This window comes from Corvus cornix, chromosome 1A (genome assembly GCF_000738735.6).
Source record: "Corvus cornix cornix isolate S_Up_H32 chromosome 1A, ASM73873v5, whole genome shotgun sequence".
Lineage (NCBI taxonomy): Eukaryota > Metazoa > Chordata > Aves > Passeriformes > Corvidae > Corvus > Corvus cornix.
In genome coordinates, this window is record NC_047057.1 from 10,047,051 (window position 1) to 10,059,647 (window position 12,597).

The 12,597-nt window shown below is 38.2% G+C and overlaps 1 protein-coding gene across 4 annotated transcripts in view; it reads left to right on the forward strand.

The window, feature by feature from the left end:
* SEMA3C (semaphorin 3C) overlaps positions 1 to 7,090 on the forward strand; it is a 115,919-nt gene extending 108,829 nt beyond the window's left edge. For all 4 annotated transcript variants that reach the window (XM_010395674.4, XM_010395676.4, XM_010395675.4 and 1 more), the window contains 3 exons: positions 621 to 688; positions 3,510 to 3,640; positions 5,519 to 7,090. In XM_010395674.4, the coding sequence (XP_010393976.1) occupies positions 621 to 688; positions 3,510 to 3,640; positions 5,519 to 5,932 (613 nt within the window). In that variant the 3' untranslated portion in view covers positions 5,933 to 7,090. The remainder of the gene's footprint in view (positions 1 to 620; positions 689 to 3,509; positions 3,641 to 5,518) is intronic.
* The last annotated feature ends 5,507 nt before the right edge of the window (positions 7,091 to 12,597 follow it).

Sequence of the window (12,597 nt, forward strand, 5' to 3'; positions counted from 1 at the left end):
ATTTAGAAGTATCCTGACACTTGGTGAGTTTTATTATATTTTGCAAATAGTCACATCCCTTCGAATAGAGGACAGAATAGAATCATAGCTCTCCACCATTCTGGGTGAATACATCAGTCACTCTGCTGCCAAGGTGGCTGCAGGCACCAAAAAAAAGGTGCTCACTAAAATGGAGGAGGGAACATGCCCTTTATCAAAATTTTTTGCTGGTGCATTAGATATGAGCACTATGAATCTTATGCATCTCATTCTTAGCTGCTTGCCTTTATGAAGAGTTCCAGCTGGGGTTTCTGGCTTTGAATGCCAGGTATTATGAGAATGAGCAGTCGTCTCCTTCATGTATCACCTCTGATCCTTCCATCCCTATACCTCCACTGCACAACTGCTTTACCTACAAAAACTGCAACCATTTTATAAGCTTCAACAAACTGATTCTTCATCTAAACAATATCTTCACTCCAGCAAGCCTGCCAAGAGTAAAGCACACACACAGTAGGTCATGAACTATCCTTAACATTTGATCTAGAAAAAATAGAAAGACACAAATCCACAAATAAAAAAGTGGTTCTTTTCAGTGTAGCTGTTTTAGAATAACATTTTGTTTTTACAAAATATTGCAGGAGGAGCCGTAGACAAGACGTGAGACATGGAAACCCTCTGACTCAGTGCCGAGGTTTCAACCTGAAAGGTACTATAATTTAGAGATCCTCATGCTATATAAAGATCACTTGGCTTTCCTTTACATGATTCATTGTAACTGATGTTATCTGTATGGTTTACTGGTAAAGCATGGTTATTTTCCAAGTCTGAGTTTTGTTTTGATTTGGTTTCAGCATCTTTCTTTGCAATTACATGAAACTTGCACATATATGATAAAATGATGAGCTCTGAAATGCATAGTTCAGCATACTTGAATTGGGAAGCTGACACTGTTGACTAGAAAAAGGTACAGTTAATTTGAGGACTTCTCTACTTCTATTTCTCTTCAGTCTTTATTAATGCCTTTTCATTCATTTAAGCTTTGGGCCTCAGAAGTTCCCATACTGAGTTTTGGAGCACACCTTTCAGCAAACAGCAGAATCTAGGACTGTCTTTTGAGTTATGATTATTCCCTTCTTCCTTTATGTAGGAAAAAAAACCGTATTCCAAATTTCTTTATGAAGTCTCTTATTTCCAGCTGTGCAACAGTTTAGTCAGCCTGGCATGGAACGGGTGGCCAGGGGAGCCAAGACTCTGCCCTCCCAGCTACCATTTTCTCCAGAGTGATGGACACCAGTCAAATATGCCCAAAGTCATAGTAAGACTAAACAGATATATGAAGGCACCTCAATCCTCTTCAATTCTATACACGTCTGAGCTAGGCAGCGGCAATGTGTGCCATCAGACCAAGGACACACATCAGAGTATTATGCTCCTTTCACCTCTATTTACGAGCCTGAATTCTAAAGTTAATTTTCATCTGTACCACCTGGAGACCAAATAGTAGAGCTGATCATGAATTTTTATATTGTTTTTTTCCTAATCAAAGAATAATACTTTAAGAGTTACATTTAAAAGGTTTTGTTAATAATAATTCTACTGAAACAGTCTCCACTGGTTGTTGGAAGAACCTCCTGGATCAAAAAAGATCACAGCACGCTGGGTGTAGATCCCTCTGCTTAAATGAGCCTTTCCCCATGAGTCAGTATTAGCTAATTTATATGAAGCTGAAGAGCTTGAACAGGTAATTCCAAGAGATGACCCCAGTGTTAGAGAATACACCTGAGCTCTGAGAAATCCATGTTGAAGCAACTTGAGCTGCATGTCTTCCCCTGCAGGCATGTGCTGAGACCTTCCACCCATTGTCTGTCCCAAGGGTGGGTGTCTCCTCCTTCCATGTGGAAAATGTGAGAATGTCAGCTGTCTGCATTCTGGCCTGAGGGGAAACAATTGTTTCAACCTTGACTGGCTTGTGAAACAGGTTTCTTGTTTTTCAACCACTTTTTTAATGTGGATGTATTTATAGGTTTATGTGTTTTAGCATCTTTGTAAAGGAAGTTTTGGTGCCAGCAGGGGGATATAGCATAAGTAGGGCAGTTGTTTCCCCAATGGAAAAAAAAGATAAAGAGCAATTTAGACCCTTGCAAAATATAATTAGAGCCATTTATAGCAAAATTACTATGTTTGGGGAAAAAATGAAATCTACCTAAAGGACAAAAGACCAGATAGTCAAGCAAAGCCAAGGAATCTTCCAAGCTCATAGAGAAACGAAATGCTGAATTGAAGTCTTTAAACATTGTAGACCTCTTAGCATGTATAAACTCAAGATTTTTGGCACATTGTTATTTTTAAGTAAATCATCAAGAATCTTGTATGACTGCTTTTCATGTCTGTTTAATACCATTATATTTGTGTTAGCCCTTATAGCCATTACAGAAATGCATTTTGAATGCAAAGTATTTCCACATTATTCTCCTAAAAGTTAGAATTTGTTTTGGTACAACTTCCTAAATGTGCTGAAGGACTAGAACCAGGCAAAGTCTCCTTCCTTCAGAAGAATGGATTTCAATTTCACATATCAGTTGATGAAAGAAGCTGAAAAGAATGGGAGTTAAAGTAGAGTCTGAGGAAAACCAGTCTTAGAACTGTGCAAAAACAGTTAGATTTTAGACATGTAGACCTCTAGGTATTTGCAATTCTCATATTATTTGGTATCCATTATTCCTTTCTCAAAAAACCAAAAAAATTATATTTCATATATGAGGCAAGTTCTTAAATCTGGAGGCGCTTTTTTTTCAGAACAAATACTATGATTTGGGCCAAGCAATAAGCATCCAGAAGTTCCTACTGGTGACTGCCAATTATTCATCTGTCGAGACTATAAAGGGACACAACAAGTCTAAGTGATGACATATGCTTAGCACTTGCCCAGGTGTTGCTGGAGTGCTATAAATCTGTCTTTCTCTCTGTTGCTGGCCTGTCTACATATTCATCACATTTCAGGTTGAGAGCCAAGTCCCTTCCTTGTGTTGGAAGAGAAGCAGAGGAGCAGGAGCCCAGCCTGCCCTCTCTCCTCCCTGGGATGCTGCAAGCAGCTGGAGTAGCTGGAGCCCTCTTTAGGGAATGATGCTTTATTTTGGTCATACAACCATGTTGCTCCAACTCATAAATGGTGAAGTGTGAAGAAATATATTAAATCCTTCATTCTCTTTTGGAGTAGTAAAGAATGAGACAATTTCACAGAAAAATATCCCTGAGCTCAGTTACCCCATCAGCAAAGTTTACCAGCCTATAGGTGTCCTAATTTCTCAGAACAGACCATGTCACTCTGAAAATTGGTATTTCAAACTGAATGGACTTCCTCACATATTATTTAATTTCTTTGAATTTTTTTCCCAAAAATTAATTATTTTTGGCAAATATCAGAATCAGGCATACTTCATTTAATCTATATTTCAAACAGTTTTGTGTTTTCTTAATCAAATCACCATTCAAAATATCCTGAACGGTTTTTTTTTCTTTCTTTCTAGCATACAGAAATGCTGCAGAAATAGTTCAGTATGGAGTAAAAAACAACACCACCTTTCTGGAATGCACACCTAAATCTCCTCAGGCTTCTATTAAATGGCTGCTACAGAAAGACAATGACAGGAGGAAAGAGGTGAGTCATGTGAGCAGGAGCTCTGGAGGATTCTCAGTCAGGAGAATCACATTCCCTCCCCACACAGAGGCGAGGGACAGTTTGTGTTTTTATCAGGGTGTCTGCCTACAGTGAAGCTGGAGAATTTGTGTGGATGCAGGACAGTGACCAGCATTTACTCATATGAGTAAGTGCAGACTTTCAGTACAGCCGGGACTTCACCCTCAGCCCCAGTGATTTCTGTCAGACCAGAACAGCTATCAGAAAATTAAAGAATCTTTGCTTCACACCTTGCTAATTGCAAACTGAATGTTTGCAGCACTCAGAACTTCTTATTGATCTAAAGGAAATAGGCACACATACAATAACTTGTATAAAGTTCAGGAAGAAGTCAGCATGCAGTAGATCCTCTGTGCTATTGAAGGGATAAAGGCAAAAGTGGGAGAAATGTGAAAGGTTTCTTTAGCAAAAAACTAGTCCAGGCTAACACGTATTGACAAAAGCATTTCCTCACCATGGTGCAATCACATTTTCCATTACTGCACTCTCTAAGGCTCTCAAGTTTCAGCACTGTAACATACAGTATGATTGTTTATGGGGAATGTGCCTTCCTTAAGTAATGTAAAAGGGTAAAAAAATCCATTTCAAATCCAAGGCACTTACTATATGAATAAAAAGAAACATCTTTCAAAAGGAACTTTTAAGTAATGTGGTGTCTGTTGATAGGTTATAAATACTGAAAAAGCATTATTCTCCTATCAGGCCATTTTCCAAAAACAGAGGGGACTCACAAATGTCTCACTGAGTTTTCTCACTATTCAAAGACTCAAGCCATGTCTTGGCAATAGGTGCAGTTCTTTAATCCATTGCTTCAGCAGAACATCTCCCTTTTTTGTTCTTATGTTCAGTATCTGTATTAGAATCAATGCAGTTTCAAAGTACAATGGGCAGACTAAAGCAATCAAAGCGTTAATTAGTTTTCAAGCTCTCAGATTTCTGGAAATCTTCCACAATTTCTACAAAAGTTTACAATAGCAGAATACTGTAATAAGTAAATTAGTGCCCAAGAGAACCAAGTATAATGCAAAGTCCAGTAGCAAAATAGAAAAACCATTCAGAAAAATACCAGCAGTGGTTTCGTTTCAGGATGGATTGAACTAGCAATTTTTAATTCACACTGATAGGCAAAGGGACATCTGCACATTCATTTATAATTGGATGATAACAAGCTGTGGTAACTTGCTTCCTTCAGATGATGTGGTCATCTCCTGGGATAGTACAGAGTCCAAAGCCAGAAAGGAAATAGGAGAATACCGGTGCTCCTGGTTAACAGAAAGCCAAGTCCCACTTGAGACCACTGTGATGATAATATTTATACAAGGCTATAGACTCTGCAGAGCAGATAGAGTTCTTCAGCAGGAACCTGCTCAAAGTCAAAATATTTAACCAGAAGCCACCTTGAGTCCAATGCCAAATTAGCCTCCCTGGTCTTGCACCTTTCCCCCACTGAGTCTCAGCAGCAATTTCTGATGCTAAGAGAGATATTCTCAGGCATGCAACAGGGCAAATAAAAGTTCTTTTCTTCAACTCTATTATTTGAACATTACAAAACCTCTTATTTCATGTGGTTTCCAGATTTTCATCTTTGTCTTCATCCTTATCAAATTTATTCTAACATAAGAAATAAAAATAGTTAAGTCATTTTCTTTAGCAACATTTGCCTTCCTTGAGGTAAGCTCTCTCCTAACAGTAGCAATATTGGTGGTCTCTTGAAGATAAATATATAAAAATATAATAACTTTAAGAAAGTCATGTTTGAAGTGAGACTTAGCAAAAGGTCCAATACTCTCTTGTTCCATAGCCCTCCCTAAAAAGTTCCCCTGCCTTTTTGGTCTCTAGGTCAAGCTGAACGAGAGGATCATAGCAACTGCACATGGGCTCCTCATCCGCTCTGTGCAGGACAGCGACCGGGGACTTTACCACTGCATCGCAACAGAGAACAGCTTCAAGCAGACCCTGGCAAAGATCAATTTCAAAGTGCTGGATTCAGAGATGGTGGCTGTCATGACTGATAAGTGGTCCCCTTGGACCTGGGCCAGCTCGGTACGAGCGCTGCAGTTCCACCCCAAGGACTTTGTGGGGGCTTTCAGCCACTCCGAAATGCAGATGATTAACCAGTACTGCAAAGACAGCAGGCAGGCAGGTCACCAGAGGGAAGAATCCCAGAAGATGAGAGGGGACTACAGCAAACTAAAGGCCCTTATCAATAGCAGAAAAAGCAGAAATAGAAGGAATCAATTACCTGGATCTTAATCTTATTTTATAGTAATAAATATTTTTGTCCTCAGTGTAGGGGGCTTATATTTGTCTATTGAGAACAAATTTGTGCAAATCTGATAAAAAATTAAATGAAAATCCAGAAAGCCTCATAAAAGGTCTGTTTCCCAATTAAATGCAGTGTAACCTAACTAAAGAAAATAACTCAGAGCATTTTCTTTACTAGATGCTTAATGACTCTAGGCTGGGCTCTGTCCTAGAAGCAGCGCTGGTTATTCATCTTAAACCAGATTCACATTTAACACCTCAGTATTTAATTCCAGATGAATAGACATTTTTACAAAATCAGTGCATTGCCTTGCAACTCTGGAACTGTACCAACTAGACTGGTAGTGAAAGAATCCGGGTTAAGATGCATGCTCAAAGTAGGATGGTACTAAGATTTCCTTGCACTGCATTTAAGAACATGAGTTTCTTCTTGTTTACTGCTCAATATTGGGTTTACAGCTTTCACTCATCGATCAAATCATGTGAATGCATGCAGATAGGAAGCAAGTAAAGTGTAGTAGAAATGGTTCATTCTCAGAGGTCAAATGAAGGAACAAACAGAAGAAAAACAAAGAATTTATCAGAGTAAGCACTGATTATTGTGCATAGTATGAGTTGTAATAAATTAATGAGTTTTGGAATGTAACTTAAAATGTCTCTTCTCATACTGATTTTTATTAAAATAGAGTGTCCTATAACACTACATAGCTTTATAAGCGGCACAAAGGTAACATGAGAATGTTCATTATACATACAATTTTGAAAAACACCTAAGTGACTTAGGTATTTTAGCTACTTTTCAAAGGATTGCACTCCAATTTCTTTTCAAAGGACAGAATGTAGATACACTGTATAATACTTATTCAGAAATAAAAAATATAGATTATCTTTATTCTGTTCCATGATTAAATTGGAGCTGGTCTATAATGTGGAAACAAGTCATAAGTGTCATTGAAAATTTTAAAACATTATTTTTTCAACTGTTTTCTCAAAGTTGCAGGTATTTTAACTAGAATTTTCTAATAAAACCATTCCCATTTTCCAGTCTTTCTACCCTTTTTCTTTTCGATGTTATTTTCCCAATTTGCTCCAATTTTCAGTTCTCTGCTGAGAAGCAGATCAGGAAAAGAAAAGAAAAAAAAAAAAGAATGAGGGAAAAATAAAACTGAAAAATGGGTTTGGGTCAAAAACCAAAAAGTATCACTTGAGAGGCATGTTCAAACAGAAATCTTTTGTTTAAGAAGCAGCTGTCAGGTCTAATGAAGCAAGTTTTGCTGAAAATTGGGGGAGTATGCACCAAGCCATCCTCTGAAAAGCAATCACTTTTTTTTTTTTTGAGCAGCACTAATGCCAAAAAGAGGGACAGATCATCAATCCTTTTACTGTTTAAGAGTGTTCTGGAAGCCAATGAGTCTGTTCAAAACAGTAACAGGGATTAAAAACTTATGAGCACCTTAGAAAAATCACAATTATTTATGACATTAATCAAAAATATAAACTGATGTTCAGCTCAAAAAAAGCTATGTTAAGTTAAAATTCAGCTTCTATTAGAATACTCTGGGAGTAACTCTACAGGGCATGGGGGAACACTTCTGGGTTTGTGCCTGTGTGAATTAAATCTAGAGCAATGGACGTAAGTGAATTCAATCTAGTGCAGTGGAGGTAACGATGATATTTACCTGCCATTAGTTGGATTGTCACTTTATCACCACCTCATGAAGGATAGCTGGGAAATGAGCCCTGATCACACCATTTAAGCAGTTTCTAAATCCCTTTGATGCTGGTGGGAGCTCTTTGAATTTAATTTGTGTGTTTACTGCTTGCATGGCAGGGCCAGCCTGCTCATATATTGCCATCTAGTTAAGTGTTCTCCTTACTCAAGGCCTAAATGCATATTTCTGCAATAGTTAGCTGTTGATAACTAAGGTCCTTCTTATGGAAACCATCAGGAAACTTTCTCTGACTTCCATGAGATTGAATTTGGCCCCAAGCGTTAGCAAAGCAAATTCTGGAGGAATCTGGCTGCTTTTTTTCTTTTTTTTTTCTTTTTTTTTTCTTTTTTTTTTTTTTTTTTTTTTTTTTTTTTTCTCCCTGAGTATGACTGACTTCTGAAGTGTGTAAGTGACAAACCAAAAATTGGGTGCCATGAAATAGAACTACCTCCTGGAATGACACTAGTGGATATTCTCTGTATGCTGCCATGCTCTTCCTATCTCCCCAGCAGATTCACTGCAGTTAGTGTGATACTAACGTCTATTGTGAGGATCATAATTGCTTCCAGATGGAATACAGCGATTAATGGGTATTTCAGGGTACAATTTGCCCTTTAAGTGGTTAGGTACAGTGATATTTTAATAGGGCCCCATTAGGCCTCAGAAATTACAGTTACACTGTTTTCTAATAGAATATTGGCAATAAGGGATTCCATTAAAAAAATCTGCATAGCTCAGAGTTTCATATGATTATAAAATAATATTTTTAAAGCTGCTTCATATACCATTATTATGGTATGACTGTTTAAGGGATTATACTTAAACTAACATTTTTCCTGCTGCATGAGAACTCCAGTATATAAATATAATAAGCTTCTGTCAGTGTGTAACCGGTCCAAGCTTCCATGCTTTAGGAGCCTTCCCGCATGTATAGAGAAGTCAGGAGCCAGATGCTCAGCTGGTATAAACTAATGTAACTTCCTTGCTGTCCATGTAGCTACTGGGGTTGATACCAGCTGAGTGTTTGGCCTTAAATGTACAGAATAGACAAACTGCAATTTTTGTTTAAAGTAGCTCCTCTACTGTAGGTAACACCAAAACTTAAGACTGTAATATTATTTGTGCTATTTAATACTTCCTATTTTGAGGATTACTAAATAATGTATATAATTTTATTCCTTAAAATAATGCAAAAGTAAAATGATTTCTAGGCATAATTTCACCAAATGTAAAGATATGTTCTCTGCCAAGAACTTCACTGTGTACTGCTATTTTTATTTTTGCTTTTTATTTTGTGTAGTTTGTAAAGTTTGCTGAAATCTTGACCTAACATTGTGTTCTTTGCAATTGTTATTACTGTAGATATGCGTGTTTCATTAAGAAAATCTTGGTTTTAAAAGTGTAGGTATGTGTATAAGTTCCTAGCATGATGAAACTGTCATGACAGTGAATATGCATCATATAGTGTGTAAGAAAGAACAAAATGTAGTTTAATATAGTGCTATTTAATTGAATATCTAAAATGCCCGACAAAATAAAGTGTGTTGCAACATCTTAAAAATTTGTTGGTTTCCCCCTTATGGATGTGCATAAAAAAAAGGATCTTTTTTTGTTTGTTTATTTTTAAAAAGAACCTGGAAAGCAGTTCTATAGATTTTCTAAATAAGTTCAAGAAAATATTTGGAGCATCAGCTATTGTAGCTGGTCAGTTCCAAGCCCTGCTCTGGACTGAACCCCCAGTCACAGAGATATCAAGGAACTCATGAGGAGTCAGAGATTAATTCTTTCAGAAATCATCCCATGTAAGCATCTTGTGAAAAAGCAGGTTAACTTTTATTCATCATAAAAAAGGAGAAGAAAAAAATTTGTTTTCTCCTAGGAGCATAAAGTAAATCAGAAATGTCTGACTAAAAAAGGGGAATGAAGCGTAAATGCTTTTTGCTTTTATTACACTGAGGCCAAAAAAAAACCAAAACAAAGAAAAAAAAACACCAAAAAGAAAAGACAAAAGCACATTCTGTGAAATCCTGATTCTCTCAGCTGAGACTCCTGGCCTTCTTCAGACATCTCTGCAGGGAGGACAGGCTGCTGGGGCTGCACCACAGGGAGTCACAGATCTCTCCCAGTTTCCTGGGTTGTGCTGGGAGTGAAATAACCTGCCTGACACCTACAGTATGCTCCTTTTTCCTGCAGCTATCATCCAAGCAGTGTTACTGCTGCTCTTCTTACTGGCTCTTTTTCCAGATGGGTTTTAACAAGAAAGCATAGGTCCTCCTCGGTTCTTTGGGATAATAATTGAAAATTAAATGTCACAAATACTGACCTTCACAACAAGGTTCTGAATCGTTAAACACGGATTTTGATTTCCCAGATAGATATGTTGCTGTAAGGCTTTATGAGGTGTGAGTGGATAAAATGACCTCACTCCAGGATTTCCGTGCTGGCTGGTTCCTAGATGTGCTGATGTTGGATAGTTACCTGCTCAGCACTCAGACCAATCTGGGTCAGAAGCTGAGTTTTCAAGCACTCCCACATGCTGTAGGAAATGTTTGGATAAGGTTCCAAAACAGATGGACATTTACAGAGTTTTATACGCTGAGAAAGCTTTCCCATGTCTGATCCTCTGTCCATCCTGCTCAATTGTCTGTTGCTGATCTTCTTCCCTGACTTTTTTTGCCCTCTCCTGCAGGGTTCAGCACTTAGGGTTTTGATTCCTTGGCTCTGAGCAGTGGCAAAAGACATGGGACTTCTCTGGACATCAGATGTGAGAACTCTGAGGGTCTGACACTTCTCCCTTGTCTTTCAAATGTCTGTTAGATCACTTCTTTTTTCCTCCATTGGGAGCTACTGCTTTTTCTAAGGTCTCCCTTCTGGTGGCAAGACATTTCTAAGGCTTCTCTTTGAGTAAATGCAGGATGCAGAACTCAGGCACTTCTTCACAGGACTGAGCAGTGTGAAGCTCAGGTTCCTCCAGGCAGCCACAGAAGCGCAGGGGCAACCAGTGAAAAATGTTGCCTGCACGGGAGGGACTGCCAACACTGGTGTGACTCCCAATGCTACCGGATTATTGTTGCCTCTGGAATTAATTGTTGGCTCTGGAATTAATTGTTGCCTCCAGAATTAAGTCAGCAGATGTAATTCTGTGGTGCAGGCTGTAAGAAAACAGGTTGTGGTATTGTGACTTTTGCCTAAAGCAATGGGCTGGGTCTCAGGAGACCAGAGCTTCTTTACCCTTTGCACTGCAAGTGGTTTGCTAAGCCCTTCTCATGGCACCCCAAGGTGCTCTGGGGAGAAGTGATTTTGTGTGCTATGAGGCCAAGTAAAACTACACACAGATACTCAGCAGCAGGTCCTAGACATATGTGCATACATACAGCTACCTGCATACAGAGGAGCTTTTCTTTCCATGCAGTACTTACCTTTCTTTAACATTAGTGTATGTCCTTTTCTTTTTCCACATGGAGAATCAGTCCTCACAGTCCCAAGACATCAACAGCTTGTAGGTATTGCAGTTACCATCTCTAAGAGCATTTTAAAGACATAATCAGTAAACAAAAGCTCTTCTATTCACTCTCCTTTCTAACTTACCTTGTTCTGTACTATCTCAACAAGAATTTCCTTTTAGCATCAGGAGGACTAGCACAGTGTAAGTAATAAAAATGTGCCATCATTTAGCATGTCTAATCTAAACTAAAGACTGAGATTTAAAGATGCTTTGGCTTTCTGAACACTCCAAGAAGCAAATTCAACACAGCTGGCTCAGCAGTCAACAAATAATTACTCTACAGTGATAGACTGTCCTGTATCCCAGGACTCATTATTGGATTCCATATACGGCTTTACAAAGCAAACAGCATTTGTGTATTCTTAGCACTCTATCAGCTTCATTATTCCTGATTTGAATGCCTTATAAACGAACAGCCTCATGCGCTGGCCTTATAAATGAACCTCAATGTTTGCTGAGCTCCACGTTCAAGACAGTTTAGGCCAACGGATTTCAACATATCCAGCATTTTATAGAGACATATATTTTTTTCCAAAGGATTTTAGGGGAAAAAAAAGTCAAATTAAAAAATGGCCATTATTGTTGTCTGTGGTAAATGAGAGCTGATAAAAAAGATTGTTTTCTAGCCTGTACAGCAACATGCAGCATGGGGAAAGAATAAAAAAAAATACATTTGCTTAACCTTAAGTTCACAACCCTTTGGATAGCTGCTGTTCCTTGGCTCTTTGCAGTAGTCTTTTTTCCAGTATCTGTCCTCCCTGCCTGCATTTCAAAGGCCCCTAAGAGCAAAGCAGTTTATATTTTTTCAAGCTGACAACTTAGGATATGATGTCCAGGGCATGCTTTCAGGCTTTTTGTATAATAAGACCTCAGTAAAAGCTGTATTACATACAGTTTTGCCTATGATATCTTCCCAAGAAATTTCATTAGCTGATTCAATATTTGGAAAAAAAACTTGTCATATCTGTAAGTCTTTGCTCAAAATGACTGAGAGAGAAGAACAAGACCCCAGAAATAAACAGCAATGGAACATGCCATGGTCCTTTCATGAACACTGTGAACATTTCCTCACTACTGCATGTTGTTACATGATAGAAAAATACTGTTCTTAAATTAGCCTTGAAAGCCCAATTTTCCCATGGGTCAAAGCTCACCAAGCCTAAGATCCCTTCACTGCTCACAATGAGATTCCAGTTGAGCCCTTTCAATAGCCCCCCTCTATTTTGGTTAAAAATTAAGCCATTTCCGCCTCCAAAAGCTCTTCTTCTTCTACGGTTCTACTCCTCCTCCTCTGTATGGACTCTTCTTTATTCCTTTTCCTTTCCTCAGCTGAATTCACGCTAATAATCCCACTTTAATTTAACTGTTTTCATTACAACCACTTTTCACACCAATACTCTGAAATACATTGCCTATTATAATCTTCAAAAGATGCT